The sequence below is a fragment of the Anastrepha obliqua genome, chromosome 5 (assembly GCF_027943255.1).
Source record: "Anastrepha obliqua isolate idAnaObli1 chromosome 5, idAnaObli1_1.0, whole genome shotgun sequence".
Lineage (NCBI taxonomy): Eukaryota > Metazoa > Arthropoda > Insecta > Diptera > Tephritidae > Anastrepha > Anastrepha obliqua.
The window spans coordinates 86,129,508-86,148,526 of record NC_072896.1 but is presented as its reverse complement, the minus strand read 5'-3'; the positions used below and the strand labels follow the sequence as shown (position 1 = coordinate 86,148,526).

The 19,019-nt window shown below is 39.5% G+C and overlaps 1 protein-coding gene across 1 annotated transcript in view; it reads right to left on the bottom strand.

Moving 5' to 3' along the window:
* Positions 1-17,493, bottom strand: part of LOC129248515 (uncharacterized) — an 84,203-nt gene extending 66,710 nt beyond the window's left edge. Inside the window, exon 1 of the mRNA XM_054888088.1 lies at positions 15,121-17,493. Within this exon, the coding sequence (XP_054744063.1) occupies positions 15,121-17,493 (2,373 nt within the window). The remainder of the gene's footprint in view (positions 1-15,120) is intronic.
* Positions 17,494-19,019: the final 1,526 nt, after the last annotated feature.

Here is a 19,019-nt window from a genome sequence, read left to right as displayed (position 1 = left end):
TCTCTTTTTAATTTTTTCTTTTTTTTTCTTTTCTTAAATCTACCCGACCTCTGAAGAAAACTGAGTAGATCTTGCAGTGCCAGAGAGTCAAGGTGGTCGCTTTTTAACACATCAGTGCCAAAGACTGATTCGAGCGAAGGCCGGGCAGACGCCCAGAAATGGGCAGAACGGGCTCCGAGCCAAAAAAGTGGACCTCAGAACTCATCCTAGCTAAACATAGTTCAGCCCGGATTTACAATACTCAACTACCCTTGAAGTGGTTGGAGAGCTGTCTAAGGCCGTGTGCGCAGCATTGCTGTCATTGCAGATATGGTACATACAGATCTGCCTTTCCATCTGTTTTATACGACAAAATTAATTGTTTCTTGAATAGCAAGAAACACAGATACATTCCAAGAGCAAAGTGTAGTTTTGTCCCGTTGGATTCCAAGTAGACACCAGAGCCGGAACTGTGCTCGGTGCTGTTTTCCCATTTTCACGGATGGCAAGTCCTTACTGGGAGCTTATAATCAGAAGAGTTTTAGCATCTCACAAACCTTGGCAAAGACCAACAAATACCAATTTAGAGTACTCAGGCATGCTTACGGGTCATTGCAGATTGCAAAGTGGACTGCGCAGTCTCGGTGTAAGGTCCAACGTCTTCTGTTGATTCTACGTCCTATCACCATAAATGAATGAATGTGTTGCCACATCGAGAATAAGTAATGAGCATTCCGGCCTTGTGAAGAGGCAAAGATGCTCAGCTCAGCCCAGTATCATCTCAGGTTTATTGAAAGAACTGAGGAGTAGTAGGGACAATGGATTGTAGATCGAAGTGCTGACTTCTACAATTTTTATTTATTTATTAGGCCAGGTCGATTTGTGGGGAGGCAAAAAAATCGCCCATTGCCCTGTGAAAATCATATTCTAGGGATCAAAATAAGAAACTTTGCCGAAGGAACCATACCTCTAAAACGAATTCTGATGCCCCCCAATTTGGGTCGAACTTTTTAGTTTCTTTTCTCATGTAAAGGCCAAAAATGGTGATATTTTGAAATGATTGTATGGGGAACCCCCAAGGAGAGTTCCAGGGGGTGTGCCACTTACATGGGTGGATCGGCCGTCCAAAGTTAGTGGGGGTCGGTCATACATTTGGACTCGATTGGAGCACTCTAAATGGGTCAAAGAGGGATTTTTCGTTCGACCCAAATTGGGGGACATCATAATTCGTTTTAGAGGTATGGTTCCTTCGGCAAAGTTTCTTATTTTGATCCCTAGAATACTATTTTCACAGAGCAATGAGCGATTTTTAAATCGACCCGCCCTATTATTTATATATAATTAAGTAACGTAGAAGTAAAAGGAAGCTTACTAAAGATAGAACTAACATCTTCCGCCTTCTCTACATTTACAGTCTGCTGCCATTGAACCCTGTACCTAAACAATTGCAACAACTTTTTTTATTTCTCTGAGGGCGACTTTCTTAAGCTCCACATGTACACACATACATACTACTGTATTTTTATATAGCCAATCGACCAGCAACCGTGACAAATCCTTTGTCCTCTGTGTATATCGAGGAAAGAAAAAAAACGAGTATTGTGTACATTTTTATTGTCTTTCCACCAACCACCTGAGTGACTCTAATCGATTTCTCATGGTGTTGTTCCGAAAGTCAATACTACGCTGCGGTTGATAGTGAATTTTTGGTTTCCTTTAGCACACCTTTGGCATGCTTTGCTGCCATGCAGTGCTTACTCACTCACCGTGCCAGCTTGCGTGTGTTTGTTTGTATGAATTCGACTGAAATTCTATAGGATACCAACTATCTATTGGATAATGCATTTTACAGTGGTTATGGGAGCTGTCTTGAGTGTTATTACCCACACGTCAAGGTTAGTGGGCGTTGACATTTTTTTCCTCAAGTCTGCCGCATGGAAATTTTATAAATTTGTTTTCTTTTCCATTTACGTGGGTTTGTGATTTAATTAAATTAATTGTGGGCAAAGTGAAAGAGGGCAGATATGGCTGAGTGAATGACTGGTAGTCAGAAAGTTGGGAGCGATCTTCATCTAGCGCTTGTGGAATATCAAAAAAATAAATTAAATAAAAAATATTGAAATTGGCCGGTAACGGAAAATTACCGAATGTTAAAAAAAAAAAAAAAATCTGTCGCACAGAAACTTGTAGAAGTTCGTGCCTCCATAAAACTTAAGTGTAGTTCTACCGTTCAGATTGTAATCATTTGAAAGTTGCACTTTGTTATACTAAAATTCAATGGGTCTTAAAACTGCACGCCCAGAAATTTTGCAAAAATGCTGCTTAAAAAATTGAATAGTTTTTATGAGAAGCTTTTTTATGGCAAAAACACACGCGGAGGCTTGCCATGGTTGCCCGATTGGCGTTCACTATTAGAAAAAATCTTCGGATTTTTTTATTTTTCATATCCACTGTGGGATTCGAATGAGCTCTACCGGGAAATTATCAATTTGGCATTGTGAGCTTTCAAACTAAATACAGGTTCTTTCCACAGAATTCCGTGTGACCATAATAAATATTTCATCTTCTCTCTGTACGCTACACTTCCCATTCTTATCTCTATTTAACAATACAACCATTTGTCGATTTGAGCCAAAAAAAAATTCGTCTGTTACTTCTGTGATTTGCGAAGTTTCGCGAGTTTACGCGCACCATGTGCTGGCAGGTCCAGTCTGGATATTTTACTCCTGTCCCTTCCATTTTGTTCATTCTTACCTATTAAACCCGGGGTGACTAGTCGAAGGATCTCTTGTGGTAGTTAACCGGTCATCGTCATCGTCTATTTTATATACCCGCAGGCCCAGGAAACATGGTCTGGTTTGAGGTTGAGGTCAAAAGGAGAGAGGTGTTAGGTGAGTGGGTTTAAGGGGGCATGTGAATGGGTGGTTAGTATCATGCTGGATGCCTCCACGTACCGATGATATCCATCGCATACCGGACTATACTATTATGAACGTTATTGTCCCAAGATAACGCGGATCTCATGAGGCAACAGAAGCTCTTCGTCTGCGACGCGTGGTCGTTGGATGCTTTGGCGGTGGTGAGAGACTCCCGATGAATGTGTCGTTTAATACCTGTTTATAAACTGTCTGATCCAGTAGTTGTAGTTGAGTTCGGTCCTGGATTTCGTCCGTGTAGTTGAAGAAATGCCAAATCGACGAGGGCTTTCCGGAATTTAAAAGAAAAAATTAACTATCTGGTCAAAGTTTGGCCAATCAGCTTGTTATCGAAGCGCTTCCATTTATCACACAGTACTGCCATTAGGAATGCGTAGGCGACATGGGGATGGTTTGTCCCACGGTGGCTGGCGCGAGATGGAAGATCACTTTTTTTATCGATTGGGTAAGGTACACTGCGGTTCCAATGTTCTGGCATGTTTTGACTAGGCAACGGTATATGCACCTTATCTGTCGTTGTTATTAAGACACCTTATTGGACCTCGACTATGTCAAGTGGAAAGACTTGAGATTAGTCCTTATTTACAAGTTTGGGCTCGCCTTCGTCACGCGCACCACTGGCGCTACTATTCAACAACATTTAATCTGCAGAGGAACACGAGTACTTTGGTTCGGTGGTCCGAGTCGATGTCGGCAATTCGGACTGAGTGTTTGTCAAGCACGCTCGAAACGTACTTTCCATATATTATCAAGGATTCCTGAGATAACTTTTTTTCCTTATTCACTCCGTTCGGCAGCATAAGGCCTCTGTACACGGTCCTGTGCTGTTTTTTTTGCACCTTCCCATGTAGAGTCGGCATCTGCTAGCACACGCAACATCGACTTTCGCCAAGTGATCTTTGGCCGAGCGCGAACTCCACTCCCTTGCGGGTTCCAGTCCAGTGCTTTCTCGTAATGCTCGCTGGTGGTTTTCTAAGCTTGTGATAAATCCATCGCCCCTTTCTTCGTTCGGTTCTTCATTCGTTGATCTCCACAATGCGTCGTTGTTGATTGACGACACGTTCTAGCCTCTGTGTGATGGTGTTGGAGACCAGCCACGTTTAACTTTCGTACAACAATACAGACTTCCCACATAAGTTGAATATTCACAGTTTAGTGCGCCTGGAGATTTGTGAGCTCGCAAATACTGGATGCACTCGCCCTAACTAACCATTACCATTTTCCGAGCGATTTCGTACGACCTCTCTTCGTTGTTCTTGAAAGTGTTCTCGCGAAGGCTGCATTTTCCGAATGTCAATCCAAATATGCCCTTCTTGCCCACCTTAGCTTTAAAGTTGCCTAACGGAATTTTAATATCGTGGCGAGGGAAAAGCCTGTATGCATGATGCGAGTCGCGGTGACTTCGATCAGTCTCTCTTCGTTGAGCTTCAAGGTGTTCTCCCGAAGGCTGAATTTTCCGATTGTTGGATCAAATATACCTTCTTTGCAGGCAGAGGGGGGCAGTACTCGTATGCTTTTTTCTCGTAGAAGTATTTTTTGTTCTGTAAATCTTTCCCTCTCTCTATTCTCGCGAAGGCTGGATTTTCCGATTGTTGGATCAAATATACCTTGTTTGCGGCCGGAGACAGCGCTTGTATGCTTCTCCCTCGTAGAAGTGTTCTTTGTTCAGCAAATATTTCTCTGCGCTCAAGTGAGATTTATGTTTTGTATGAAAATCATTGCTGGAATCCAAAAAAGTTCTATTTCATTCATAGAGTAGGATTTTGAGATGTATATTTTTTTCTGATTCACTAAATCTGATTTAATAAAATCCGTTTGCTTTATTTGCCTTTAAATCCAACGCCTATAAGAGGCAGAATGATAGTGCAAGGTAGTCCATCCCTTCACATTGACCAGCAACCATCGGCGATATTCACATGTTTCCGTGACATTAACCCCGATTTACATGTAAATGCCTTATCGCTTTGCACTCCATCTACTTAACTCACACCACTCCACTACGCGCTCCAATAAAGCAAAGCAATTATTTATGCAATTCTAAGTAACAAAAATATAATCGTAGTAAATGACGTAGATAACTGCGTAGGGAAAGAGAAAACAGCAGTGCAGATTAAGCTGACTAACAACAGGCCGGCTACCCACACACATCATACACAGATATACGAGTATTGTGGCTATTGCGTTGGCGACAAATGCCGTAGCAATTGAGGTCAGCTGTTTTGGGGCCGGCAAAACGCTACTCGATTAACCGGAAGTGCTATTATGAGCACATGGATATCTTTGCACGTGTGCGTGCATGCGAGTGAGCGTAGTAATTTACATATACATATCTACTAGTGTATGTATGTAGTTGGTAAGGCGTTTGTGTTGATGTGAAACGGATGTATTTTAATTACTTGCATTTTTTCACAAACAAACTGAAATTGCGTATACGCCGTGTGAAGCGGTGATGTATTATGCTGTGATTGCAGCGGAAAAATGGAACTAACAGAAATATGCATATGGATTAGGTTTAATTTTTGCAATGACACAAGCACTATATTGCCATATTTTATGAGCTTCTTCTGAAAATTCTCGCATAAAATTTGCCACCACAAATAATTTACCAGCCGCCACTCAGCACCTGCATCCTCAAAACTTGCGGCAGAAAAATGCAAAATAGCTGTATTATGGATATGAACTAAAAAAAAAACATTAGTATTTGTATAATTCCCCCTTTGCACGCCGTCCAGCCACTTAAACGCACGCGATGTTGAAAAGTCAAAGCGGTATAAACAATGAGTGACGAGCCGGCCGGCGGCTGGAGAAGTAATTGAGTACCACATAATGCCGCCACGATACGAGTACCACATTTTAATGGGAAATGTACCGGTAATACAGTCACTAAACAATGCAGAATTCGGGTCAACGAGCAGCGAAAAAAATACAACAATACAAAAAAATATTCCAAAAAAAAAAAAGAAAATAGAGAAACAATGAAATAATACGAAAATAAAACATTTACTAAATTACCGCCTGCCAGCCAACACACCTACCGCTAGAACTACACCAACAACACAAATAGAAGCGCACTTGCTGAAAGAGGAAGGAAGTGGCGGCGAGTGTCGCTGCATTGACGCTTAGATGTCGGACAGGATATGACGTTGATATACGCCAGCCAGCCACAGGGCACTAAGTCCAGCGCTAAAATACATTTGTAACCGCTTATTCCCATTAAAAATATGGAAAATCACAATGAGGGATTGAAGTTGGCGAAAAGCCGCACAAAAATGAGTGCTTTGACAGGCGTGAGTAATTGAAAAAACCCGGCGAAACTACAACTTCAATGCACGTTCCCCTTTTATTTTCGTTTCTTCTTTGTAGTGAGCAAGAAATGTTGCAGGGACACGTCTTATTCAAATCTCCACCAGCGGATATTAAATACTTAACTTCTATTGTGGTTTTGTATTTTCTGGATTATTTCACAGATGCGAGCGTGGCATGCAGCAGCGATTTTCCTTATGCCAATGGGTATATAAGGTGTTGAAAAGTAGGTTAACCGTACATATCACATTTGGGCAGGTATGTAGATGTTTGCCAGCCGGTTGGTTTAGGGTTCGTTGCCAGTTGTGGGCATGAATTACCATTTCATTTCATTTTATTTATTTCAGTAGTAGAAAGTAAGACGTAGATCTTTTAGTAGCACTTCACCATTATTATATGCAACTCGAATGATTTTAATATGAAAATTTCTTACTCAAAATTTTTACAATTATTCAATAAAAAATTAGATTATTTGAATAGAGGCGTCTATTGGCGAACGCCATTCGGCAGGCAATGACCAAACTAAGAGTGAATTTCCATGAAAGTGCTTCTGATAAAAACTGCAGGATCCTCCATTGGCGGGACAACAAGAAGAAACATACCACATTAAGCCTGGTAGCGAAGCTTGGAAAAGTATCTGTTAAGTTTCATGGCTAGCAATTAAATACTTTGGAAGTTTTAAAAGCAAAGGGAATTTATAAACGAATGTTGAAAGTATAATATATAGGAAAATTTCGCCATAAATTAGTACAGTAGAAAAATGGGTTGCTGGATTTAAATGTGGTCCTACAAGCCCTGAAGACGATCCACGTTAATGACGTCCAAAAACAGCAACTACACCAGAAATTATGGAAGAAATACAGGATATCGTATTGGAAAATCATCGAGTCACTGAAAGAGATTTAGTAGAAGCCCCAGGCATCTCATTGGGCAGTGTAAGCAATATTTTGATTGAAGTATTGGGTTTCAGATTCAGTGGATTCATCACTATGAAAGAGACTTGGAGAGACCTATAACTATGATGCTAAATCTAAACAAAAGGCTAAAGAGTGGTGTGAACCTGGTTCTTCCGCTCCGAAACGAGTTCTTATCTTGTTGGTGTTAGCATCAGGTTTTTGGGATGCAAAAGGAATTTGGTTTCTGGATTAGTAAATAAATTCTGAATATTATTGTAACCGTTTATTAATATTGAAGGAAAAAATTCGTGGAAAAAGGCCGTGTTTGCAAAAGAAAAAAATCTTTTTTTTTATTTTTGCATTTTGACAACGGTGAAAATCCATGAATTAAAGTTCGAATTCGTATTTACCAGATTTAGCCACTAGCGGCTTCTATCTGTTTTTTAGACCTAAAAAAAATCAAACGTGGAAAGCGTTTTTGCAGCCCTTCCAGATTCTCACTTCAGAGTTGGAGTTCATAAATTTAAATCTCGTTGGAACAAATGTATTGATTTTCAGGGAGACTATATTGAATAATTCAAACCATACTTCATACCACTTTTCATACCACATTTCATACCATATTTCAAACCATATTTCAAACCATATTTCAAACTATATTTCAAACCATATTTCAAACCATATTTCAAACCTTAAAATTATGTTTTTCTTATCAAACCGCAGAACTTATTGAACAACCTAGTAAATGTATATTCCATTTTACTATATGTTCATTTTCATGTTTGTATAATACTAAAACAAAGTTTTGGGTTCTTATTAATATTAAATAAATGATTTATCTCATGAACAGATTGTATGTATTTTTTTGTTTATATTAAAATTTACAAAAAAAATTGTTTATATAAAAATATATTATATTAAAAATTTTGTATTCATTTTCTATATTTTTTGAAAGATTTTATCTACATTAAACAGATTTTTGGCGTAACTTTTCTGGCAACACTGCCATAAGTACTAATGGAATAACGGCAGATAATGAAATGAGTAGAGTTGTTTTTGGGTTATCCGAACGCAACTTCCTTCCAAAAAAACCACAAAGAAGCATAACTAATAGTGTCAAGGCGAATTGTCTCTGCACTCTCACCATACAAAATTTCTCTCCATGCATTTCTCCATGACTGAAGTTTACATATGACAATCACTGAACAACAGCACTGAACATACAGCCATATACACATACAAAAACTTGTGCTAAATGAAAGAGAGGAGATGGTGCCGTTAACACCTTCCTCTATTTGAATATTTATGGTAAATCTGCATGTATATTTACAAAATATAGGTACATATATTATAAATAACCTAAATAAATAGGCAATAGATACCAGTATCGGCCATATCTGGCACCATTCCTGTTCTACATACGACTTAGCTAAAAATAGTATGGGCAATTGCATACAAGTCAGTTGTTGGCATTTAATTATAGCTCATACGCGTTATGCTCGAATGGGTCAACTACATCGAGCAGTACAAATTGTGTGTGTATGTTTGTAGAACATGCGGCATATTACAGCTCAATACTGTTTTCACCAGCTTCGTTACTTTTGTAACTAACTACTATTTTTAAATAATCATTTTTTTTATAAAAGAATAGCTCTTTGTCCGCAGTTGCCATAGCCGCATTAAATTGTTCTCCATATAAAAAAATCGACCATTCGTTAAAGAAATAATTGGCGCGTACACTTCTGTTAGATGTTTGGTCGAGTCCAAATGGAGGGACCTACAGTTTTAAGCTGATTCCGAACGGCAGAAACCTTTTTTTGCATGAGGAGTTTTTTCATGACAAAGATACACTCGGAAGTTTACTATTGCCAGCCCAGGGGCGACCGCTATTAGAGAAAATTTTTTCTTCATTTTGACATTTCACACAGATTCGAACCTACGCACTTCCGAATGATAGTGATAAACCGACCCATTCGGCTACGGTGGCCGCCGTTTCCATTCGTTATATGGAAGAAAATGCATAACACCTTCAAAACAAAAAAAAATGTATAGGACCACTACCATTCATAGGGTTACATTTTTTGTTTTTTATTACGAACTCGAAATTTTTCTAAAAATTTTACGAAAATTTGTTAATTTTTTGTACTTTATGATTTATCTAAAAATTTTTACTAAACTTTGTTAATTTTTTCAACTTAATGGTAGAATTTTTTTAAAAAGTTTTGCGAAAATTTGTTTTTTTTTAACTTTATGGTCGAAATTTTTTTTTTTAAATGTACGAAAATTTGTTAAATTTTTCAACTTTATGGTCAAAATTTTTCTAAAAAATTTTACTACAATTCGTTTTGTTTTGAACTTTATGGGCGAAAAAGTTCACGAAAATTTGTTAATTTTTTCAACTTTATCGGCGAATTTTTTTAATAATTTTTACGACATTTTTTTAATTTGTTCAACTTTATGGTCAAAATTTTCTGCAAAATTTTACGAGAAGTTGTTAATTTTTTCAACTTTATGGGCCAAATTTTTTCTAAAAAATTTTACCTAATTTTTTTAATTTTTGGACGAGGTTTGAGACCTTGAGTTATATGGGTTTTGTTGTAATATGAACTATACTTTTACTTTGTTTTCGAAATTTGTCTAAAAAATTTTTCTAAAATTTGTTAATTTTTTCAACTTTATAGTCAAAATTTTTCTACAAAGTTTTACGAAAATTTATTAATTTTTTCAACTTTATGGGCGAAGTTTTTTTTAAAAAATTTACGAAAATTTTATGAAAATTTGATCAATTGTTCAACTTTACGGTCGAGATTTTTCTAAAAAGTTTCACGAAAATTTGTTAATTTTTTTACCTTATGGTCGAAATTTTTTTAAAAAAGTTCACGAAAATTTGTTAATTTTTTCAACTTTGTGGTCGAAAATTTTCTAAAAAAGTTCACGAAAATTTGTTAATATTTCAACTTTGTGGTCGAAATTTTTCTAAAAAATTTTACAAAAATTAGTTAATTTTTTCAACTTTATGTTCGAAAATTTTCTAAAAAATGTACGAAAACTTTTAATTATATCGAAATTTTTACGAAAATTTGTTAATTTTTTTCTACAAAATTAAAAAAAAAAATTGTTAATTTTTCCAACTTGACGTCGAAATTTTTTTAAAAAATTTTAAGAAAATTTGTTAATTTTTTTTGACTTTATGGTCGAAGTTTTTCTAAAATTCGTAAATTTTTTCAACTTCATGGGCGAAACTTATCTAAAAAATTTTACGATAAATTATTACTTTTTTCAACTTTATGGTCGAGATTTTGCTAAAATATTTTACGAAAATTTGTTAATTCTCCAACTTTATGGGCGAAACTTTTCTAAAAAAGTTCACGAAAATTTGTTAATTTTTTCTACTTTTCTAAAAAATTTTCCGGAAATTCCTTAAGTTTTTCAACTTTATGGTTGCAATTTTTTTTAAATTTTACGAAAGTTTGTTAATTTTTTTGTTAAGTTTTTGTAATTTTTGGACGAGTTTGAGTTTTAAGTTATATAGTTTTTGTTGTAATATGAACTATAATTTTATAAAAAAATAGTAAATAAAGAAATAATAAAAAATTAAATAGTAAATAAAAATAAATAAGGCAATAATCAAAACTTAGCAATATGTGGTGCTGAACGTACAGGTGTACATACTCATATATAGTAGATATAAATAATACCACTCTGGATTTATCGAAAAAGAACTTACATCGACTTAGCAGTTGCCCCTTGCGCTAAAACCACGTTGAATTTAATTTTAGAACTAAAACAGCCAAACACAAATAAACCTCCTTGTTGTGGTAAATATATCTCAATATCATACGGGTATGCCAGTATGTGAGTATAGAGTTTGTATCCAAGTTCTGTATTTTGCATTAAGTTTCATCGCCTATGGCTGAAAGTGAGCACTTCCATATGCTCGGCTACTTATCAGATGTTTATATCGAATATTAATAAAACATGAATTGAGTTTCGATAACTAAATGTATCCTACTACAACCCCATTCGATTATATTTACATACTTACTAACACATACACACGGACTCGCGTACGATATCCTAATGACCCAGTTTCGAGTGCAGTGGCGGATAAAATAATAACTTAGCTGTAACCAATACACGTAGGACACACGTTTTCGGTGTTATATGTAGGCATGCTGATGTGTACATAACTACCGTCCTGCACATACATAAATACACACATAAATACAAATATGTATGTAAAAACGTGAGTTGCACTGAGAGTTTGCCGCATATTTCCTATGATGTATGCGCTTGGTTGTTAATTTATATTGTTTCTTTGCGTCTGTTATTAAATCATTCACTCGCAAATGTGCTTGCAAACCAACTTTTATTAATACAAAAAAATATGTATGCACCTGTAAATTTTGGTTAGTCGGATATGTGCACTTCACTGCAGAATTATTATTACTGGTCATGCATATGGAAAATTATTGTTGTGGAAATTACATATTTTCTGTCCGCTTATAGGTGTACGTGTTGCATACTTTTCAGCGCGGTAAATGTACCAGCAGGAAATGCAAGTGCTCATAATACTAAAGGAGATTGGGTTAGGTTAGACCAAGGATATCCAGGTTTGGCCTTCAGCTACGGAGAAAAGGAAAAACAAAAATTATGAGAGTAACTTCGACTGCCACGTCGTCGGGTACTCGGCAGCAGAAATCTGTTCGCTCATTTTCCACATATTCACACACACGTCCGATCCAAGGATGATAGACTTACAAGGTTTGACTAATATCTATGGTGACTTTTTCTTTTTTGGGTCACTTTTTCGCTGCACCTGCGAATATTGCAGGTTTATCGCACATCTGGGAAAATTCATGAGAAGCTTGAAGCAGTTCATACAAACGTAAATCGCCAGTGTTGGCCGTTCTCCTCTAATTCAAAGCCGCCTTCTTCATTTTATTCCACCTGTCTGGTTCCTTCCCTTCTCCTTTTCCACTCCCCTCCCCCTGTATGATATAACAAAAGACAAATTTTAAATTTTTGTTCAAGTGGGCTTCTCACAAGAGCAGCCATTTAACCTAACCTATGGTGAAAAAGAAAATTGTGTGGGGAACTTCGGCTGCCAGGTCACAGGGAATTCGGCAGCCGAATTCTGCCCAATCATTTCACACGTATTTAAACACTCGTCCAATCAGTCGTTGTTCAGACAGCAATAGAGGACCCTGTGTAAATTTTTTCTTATATCACTACCCCATTTTTCTTTTTTTCGTGAACAACCCGCTTCGTGATCCTAGTTACGTCAACCTATCAGTTGATTCTGTCAAATTCCCTGAGAGCCAGATAACGGTCTGTTATTGGCCACACCTTTTCAATTTCTTTCCCCATTCGTCAGATCAATCGTTCTGAAGGCAACGAAGCAACATAAGCGGAGTTCGTGTCAATTTTTTTCGCATATCGCCACACAATCTCAGCTTTTTTGTAAACAAACCACTGTCATGACCAATGGGACCTCAGCCAATCAGCTGATTCTTTCCAATGAGAACCGCTGATCTGATTTTGGCCACTCCTCTGAAATCATTTTTCCATAGGTTAGACGGGCTACACTTTAAAAGAGTCCACTCCTTGACCAGAGGCGCTCATTACTGAGTGCTGAGAAAATACTTCCCTATTTTCACCGTTATATAAACAAATATAAACAGCCCTTCCAGCAAAGCCTTGCATAAGCTGTCCAGACCTTCGTAGAAACGCCTAGGCCAGGAATCTCCGGTGAGGTTTACCCAGTCATTTTCTTATGGAAGCTCAAAACTATTGAGACCTTTTGACGGGTTCGATCAACCCTTCTTTCTACAGCTACACTGCTCCGACGCCCAAAGAAGTAATTGACCAGAAATCTAAAGCGTATTTCTCAAAGTGCGAGGTGTTCGCACCAAAAGTGCTGAGTGAACTCCATCACTTGCAGCACCCATAGAAATTGTTACACCAAACTCAGAATATGTTGGTCATCTGGCTAAGTGTTCAATGCTTCGTTAGAATTTATAGGAAAAAACGTTTATTCATGCTTGAAAGTCTCAATAGTTTCCGTACTCTTCGTTGAGCGAGATGTTGGCTAAAGTAAATGCGATGCTCTACAGGAGCCGGAACCATATTGTTGCATCCACAGGTCTCATGCGCAAACGAGCTCACTCCGAAGCTTTTGTAATCCTACCGCTCCCCTCTCTATCTTCGGTCCACTCACTCACAGTACATACAAACTCACGCTGTGCTATCGAAAAAATTGTAGAAATCTTCGATATTTTTGAACACATTTTGAATTAATCGTCCTCGACTTGGGAGTTTCAATTGCGGCTAAGTGGAATTTCACTTTTAATTTTTGTTGGGTGTTTTTTCAATGGAAGACCTTATAAACTTAACCCATCTGGTAAGTGTTTAGGTTAAGTTAGACTAATTCGCGTTGGTTGTCACTCTCAATCCAGATGCTGAGGCCTGGAGGCCCAATGTGATACTCAGTGTTAACGCTGAATATAGTTTCATCAAACAGACTTTTGCTTTACCGTCAGTGCTCGAGCGCTCAAGGCTATTGGAAAAATTGTGCTCTATTTTATTCTATTAAACTTTTTAAATCGAAGCTGCTGAACAGACTTTGCAAAATTCCGCTGTAAAAATCTATAGTCCGGCCAGTTCTTTGTTACGGATTGTAGTCTTGGAAAAAACTTCAAGTTTTCGAGAGAACAATTTTGAGGCTAATCTTCAGTGCAACCAAAGACAACGGCAAGTGGCTTTTAAGATGGAACCATGAACTGTATTAACTTATAAGGAGGGAAAAGTTGTGCTGTTCATCAAAGCTCAAAGACTAAGATGGTTAGGCCATACCTTGAGAATGGACCCTACGAAAGCTCAACGAAAAAAAAATTGACGTTAAACATTTGCAACGAAAGCAAGAGTCAGACCAAGATCAAGATAGATTGGATAATTAGAAAACGACACGGGGAAAACTCAAGGTCAACAACTGGAAGGAATCAACCAGGGATCGGGGCAAATGGAAATATTTTTGTGCAGTAAGGCAAACCTCACACAGAGCTGTAGCGCTAAATGATGATAATGGTGATGTTAAAAAAGAAATAGATAGCCATTTTTTTCTCTCTTTAAGCAGTTAAGTAAAATGAATTTTTGTAATTTTTTAGGACACCTTTTAACGAAAGAAAAAAACAAGATTTCTCGAATATGCTACAGTACTTAAAACTATGAAATAATGTTAGGTATATAAGGGAAAAGTAATATAGAAACCAAAAAACAAATTTTAAATTCCAAGAATTTTATTTTGTATTTTTTTTGTAAATCTTTATGGTCTCACTTAACTGATTTTTTACTGATATTTTACTCATTTTCGCAGGTATGCAAATTTTCTAGCGGCGGATTTAAAAGTGAAAAGTTAACTTAGTGACTTCTCACTAACTTTCGCTGGGAACAAATGGACAAAATGCGAACAAATAAAATAAAATTTTGAAATAAATCTCCACGTGCAAATAATTGCACCTTTGCGGCGCATTACTTGCTAATTAATGTCCTACTGGTCCAATTCGATAGCGGAAAGTGAGTGCGTGCAACTGCAGTACTGCACGGTTCCGGTTTACATTTAACGTCTATAGCGAATTCGAAAATTTTATAGTGAAAGTGATGGCCGCTGCAAAAACTTTACGAGCAACTTTATGGCGCAGACAAATCTACCAACTACCAAAGTGCCAACTGAAGTGATATAAGTTCATATTTTCATACACTTTTATTTATTTAATTGCACAATAAACTGACGTCAAGTGCAATATATCGATTGGATTGCAGCTGTGCAACAACCTTCGCGTTCAGACGCAAAGTCTGTGAATGTTGAGTCCATAGAAATGGAAAGCGCGAATGTTGCCACACTGACAGTTGACTAAGCACAACTTTTTTATCTCATGTATGTATGTACGATCATATATAAATAGGTAATTGCCTCGCTGATTACCAGCATATTGACTTTCACTTACCCCTGAACGCAAATCCAATAACGTGTCATAATCGACAATGTCCAGCTCCTCCCAGCTTTTGGGTGGCAGCGGTGAGGGTGTTTGCGCACGTGGAGCATGTGTCACTTGTGTCACTGGAGCCGTCAATGAGGCGTCATTTTTCTCACTCACACCAGCTTGGGATGAATGCTTGGCCGACTCGACGCGTCGTGCGCTGCGTGCACGTACAGGCGAGGGATCGCGTTGCAAGTTATGCATCACCTCAATGGGCTTATGTTCCGTCTTGGGGCTAATAATATTGTCCACTGGACTAATGATGACTCGTCTAAAGGCTGAATGCGGTGACAAAGTGACGCTGGCAGCGGAATCGCGTCTTTTGGGTGGCGAATCCGAACGAATTGTATTCGAAGAGGTTAAAGGACTCGCATCGTCTGCAGTGGATGTGGCAGCGTCTTCGGTGGCTATGATTGATATTTGTGGTTGTCTCGGCGATTGTGCTGTTCTGGGTCGCGTTGCTGTTGAGTGATCCACCGCTGTAGTCGCGGCCACCGGCAGCGGCTTGGTGTTATCGTTGATTATTTCGACGCTTAAGGCCATAATCTTGCTGCACTCCTCAGGCGCCGGACTGCTTGTGGTGGATGTGGATGGCGTACTGATGATTTTTATTTCCGTCGTGGTAGTTGTTGTTGTGACAGTGCGTTGTACCGCTTCGCTGCTGTCACTACTGCCGCCACCGCCGGCGTCAATCGAATTTTGATTGCCTGCCGCCACCGGGAAGAGTGTGTGCTGGTGCTCAGCCTCGGCAAAGTCGTTGTTGTTGCCGTTGCTTCTATTATTCGACGTAGTGGCATCGCTGTCCGGTGTGCGCATCTTCACCACCTCACCGCCGAATGTGACACGTTTTGGCGTGCGTGATGGCGTCGATGGCGTTATGACGGTGTAATATTTCTGTTGTTCACGCTGGCGTGACTGACGCGCCCTGTCACTTCTATCATCCTCCATTTCCAGCTCGGAATCGCTAAGCAAACGCACAACGGCACTTATCTCATGCGGCGAGTCGCGAGAAGCGCTGGGCAAACGGCCACATACCACTTCATCCTCCAAACTATTCGGGTATGTGTCGACGGATTTGCGTGGACTTGTGGAATCTGTGTCGGCTTCCGTTTCGCAATCCTCATCTTTCGCCTCGAGTATACGCATCGTTACGGTGTCATCGTTGATTTTAATCTCCGTCTCCATAATTACTTTTCCCTTGGCTGCCTCTTCGAGCATTTGTTCCTCATCTGACGAACGCCAGCAACTAGGCACCGATTGCTTGGATAACATACGCCAAGTGTTCGTACCGTTATTTACATACGGATGCCTGCCATATCCGTTCGTGCTAGCATGCGCTTTGGCCTCCACGTCGTACACATTGCACAACAAGTCGAACTCTCTGTACGCGCTCTTCGTCATGTACTCGCGAAACTCATCCTCGCCAACCAATTCACGCAGTTTCAAAAGCACCTTTAACGTAATCTCCTGATGTGTCACCTGCCCCATCTTCTGCACCAACATCTCCACGGCCGTGCGCAAAATGTAATGCCGCTTGCTCGTGTGCAGCGTCGATTGAACCAGCGCTGGTAGGGATAGCATAACACCGCATGTTAAGCGTCCCCCAAACGGTTCGTTGGTAATCTTCTGATTCAGCCCGATATCGAGTATCTGCAGCAATATCGTCTGGGGCATTTCCGTTTCAGCGAGATAAACACGCAGACAATCGAGTGCGCCTTTCCGCACGGTAGGCGCCGGATGTCCCAAATTCTCCACCAATGGCGGTATGAGCGGATCCATGTACGCGTCCGCCTCGGCGCGCATCACCACCAAAACATCGACAAAAACGCGCAAGGCATGCTGACGCACCTGCCACTCGGGATCCCGCAGACGTTCGAGAAATTCACCGAATATTTTAATGGGATAAACATTGTCAGGCAGTGTGCGCGTACGCAGTATGTGCTCCCACAGTGGCGTTAGCTGCACCGTAGCCGGTCCCGAGGTGGCTGCACGATGCAATGTGCTCGCCGAACCGCAGTGCTTGATGCCAGCTGTGGCGCTGGAGGGAGCCGTAGCAGAACCATAATTGCGCATTTCATTACGACGACGTTGCAACTCGTAATCGCTGCTACTGCTGTTGCCATTGCTGAAGGTGCCGGCGCCGCTGCCATTGCTGAGCGTGCCATTGCCGTTATCGCTGCTGTGGTGCTTGCCACGTGCTGTGGCGCCTCCCAAAGCGCCCACCTCATCGCGCTCAGTATCGTTGCCGTTTGCGTTGACGTCGTCCTCATTGAAATCGTAAGCGGTATTATCACCGCTGCCACTGCTGTCCTTGCGCGCAAACATGCGACGAAAGAACATATTACACGCACACACAAACACTAAAAAACCAGCACTTGTGTTCAACTTAAGCTTAAAGGTATATTTGGTAATGTTTCCATTAAAATTCGCTTTTGATTGTCACAATTCGTTGGGTGATTCGCAAATGCGCCACGCTTTTGCTTTGAACAATTTTCCTTACTCCACTACTTTAATTTTATTATAATATGCACAGTTCTTATTTTTCTTAGCTGCATTTAATCATTTCCTGCACTATTGCGTTCTTTTTTTTATTGTGCCCGGTATTTGGTCTACACTCTAATTAAGCTTCGTCACGCACTTGGCATCCGCTCATTCAGCCAGTGCTGCTCATTAAATGCACTGACCAGTTGCGGTGCGCTACACTCCCACAGACTTATTGCTTATTTTTACTGAGTTGTTTTCTTATTGAAAAGAAAATAATTTCTCACTGCCTGCACTGCTGTGGTCTTGTTGTGGCACTTTTTTGCTGCACGTTAATATTTTAGAATTTTTCGACCGTTCTCGTCTGCTCGTAACTCGTGACTGCGCGTTTTGCCGCTACGCCATTGACTTTTGTACGCTCATATGGGTGGTAGGTACCGTTGTAGACGATTGGCAAGTCCTGAGTGACCGTTAAATGGAAGTGTAAAATTAACGTTTACTTATTTGGACATCAGCTGATGGTGTTGCCAATGTGGAAATTGGTAGAGGAGAGACATTTTTTGTAAGTATGGGGATGGTAGTTTTTTAGAGGATTCGTAAGGCGTTACTCATTTAAGCAGCTGAAGAAAGGAACAAATTTGGATATTGAATCTTTTTGTTTTGCTATCGCATTAAAATAAAATGGATACAGAGAAGCACAAACTTGTAAATAAGAAAATTATAATATTGTAATAAAGATAAAGATGGGTCACTGATCACTGTTGACAGTTATTACTTCGAGGTTGTAAGAGACTTCGTTTATATGGGAACCAGCATTAACTCCGAGAACAATGTCAACCTTGAAATCCAACGTAGAATCTCTCTTGCCAACAAGTGCTACTTTGGACTAAGTAGGTAATTGGAGAGTGAAGTCCTCTCTCGGCGAACAAAACTAACTGTATGTAGAGTGTTAGGCGCCCATCTTGCACGTCCTAATCATCTCGTATGGCGCAGAAGCGTGGACGATGACAACATCCGATGAGGCGTTCCTTGAAGTGTTTGAGAGAAAGATTCTGTGGAAGATTTTTGGACCTTTGCACGTTGGTGATGGCGAGTATCCTAGGCGATTGAATAATGAGCTGTATGACCTTTACGCCGAAATAGACATAGAGCAGCGAACAAAGATCCAGCGGGTACGCTGGCTGGGTCATGTCGGCTCTGAAAATATTCGATGCGGCACCAGCTGATGGTAGTAGAGGAAGAGGAAGGCCGCCTCTACGGAGAAGTACTTGACTTCACTTGGTATGCCCAACTGGGATGAGAAAAAAAACGACGGCGTTTTGTTAAACTCATCCAAAATCGCGTAAGCGGTAATCACGCCAATCAAGATGAAAAAGAAGAAGAAT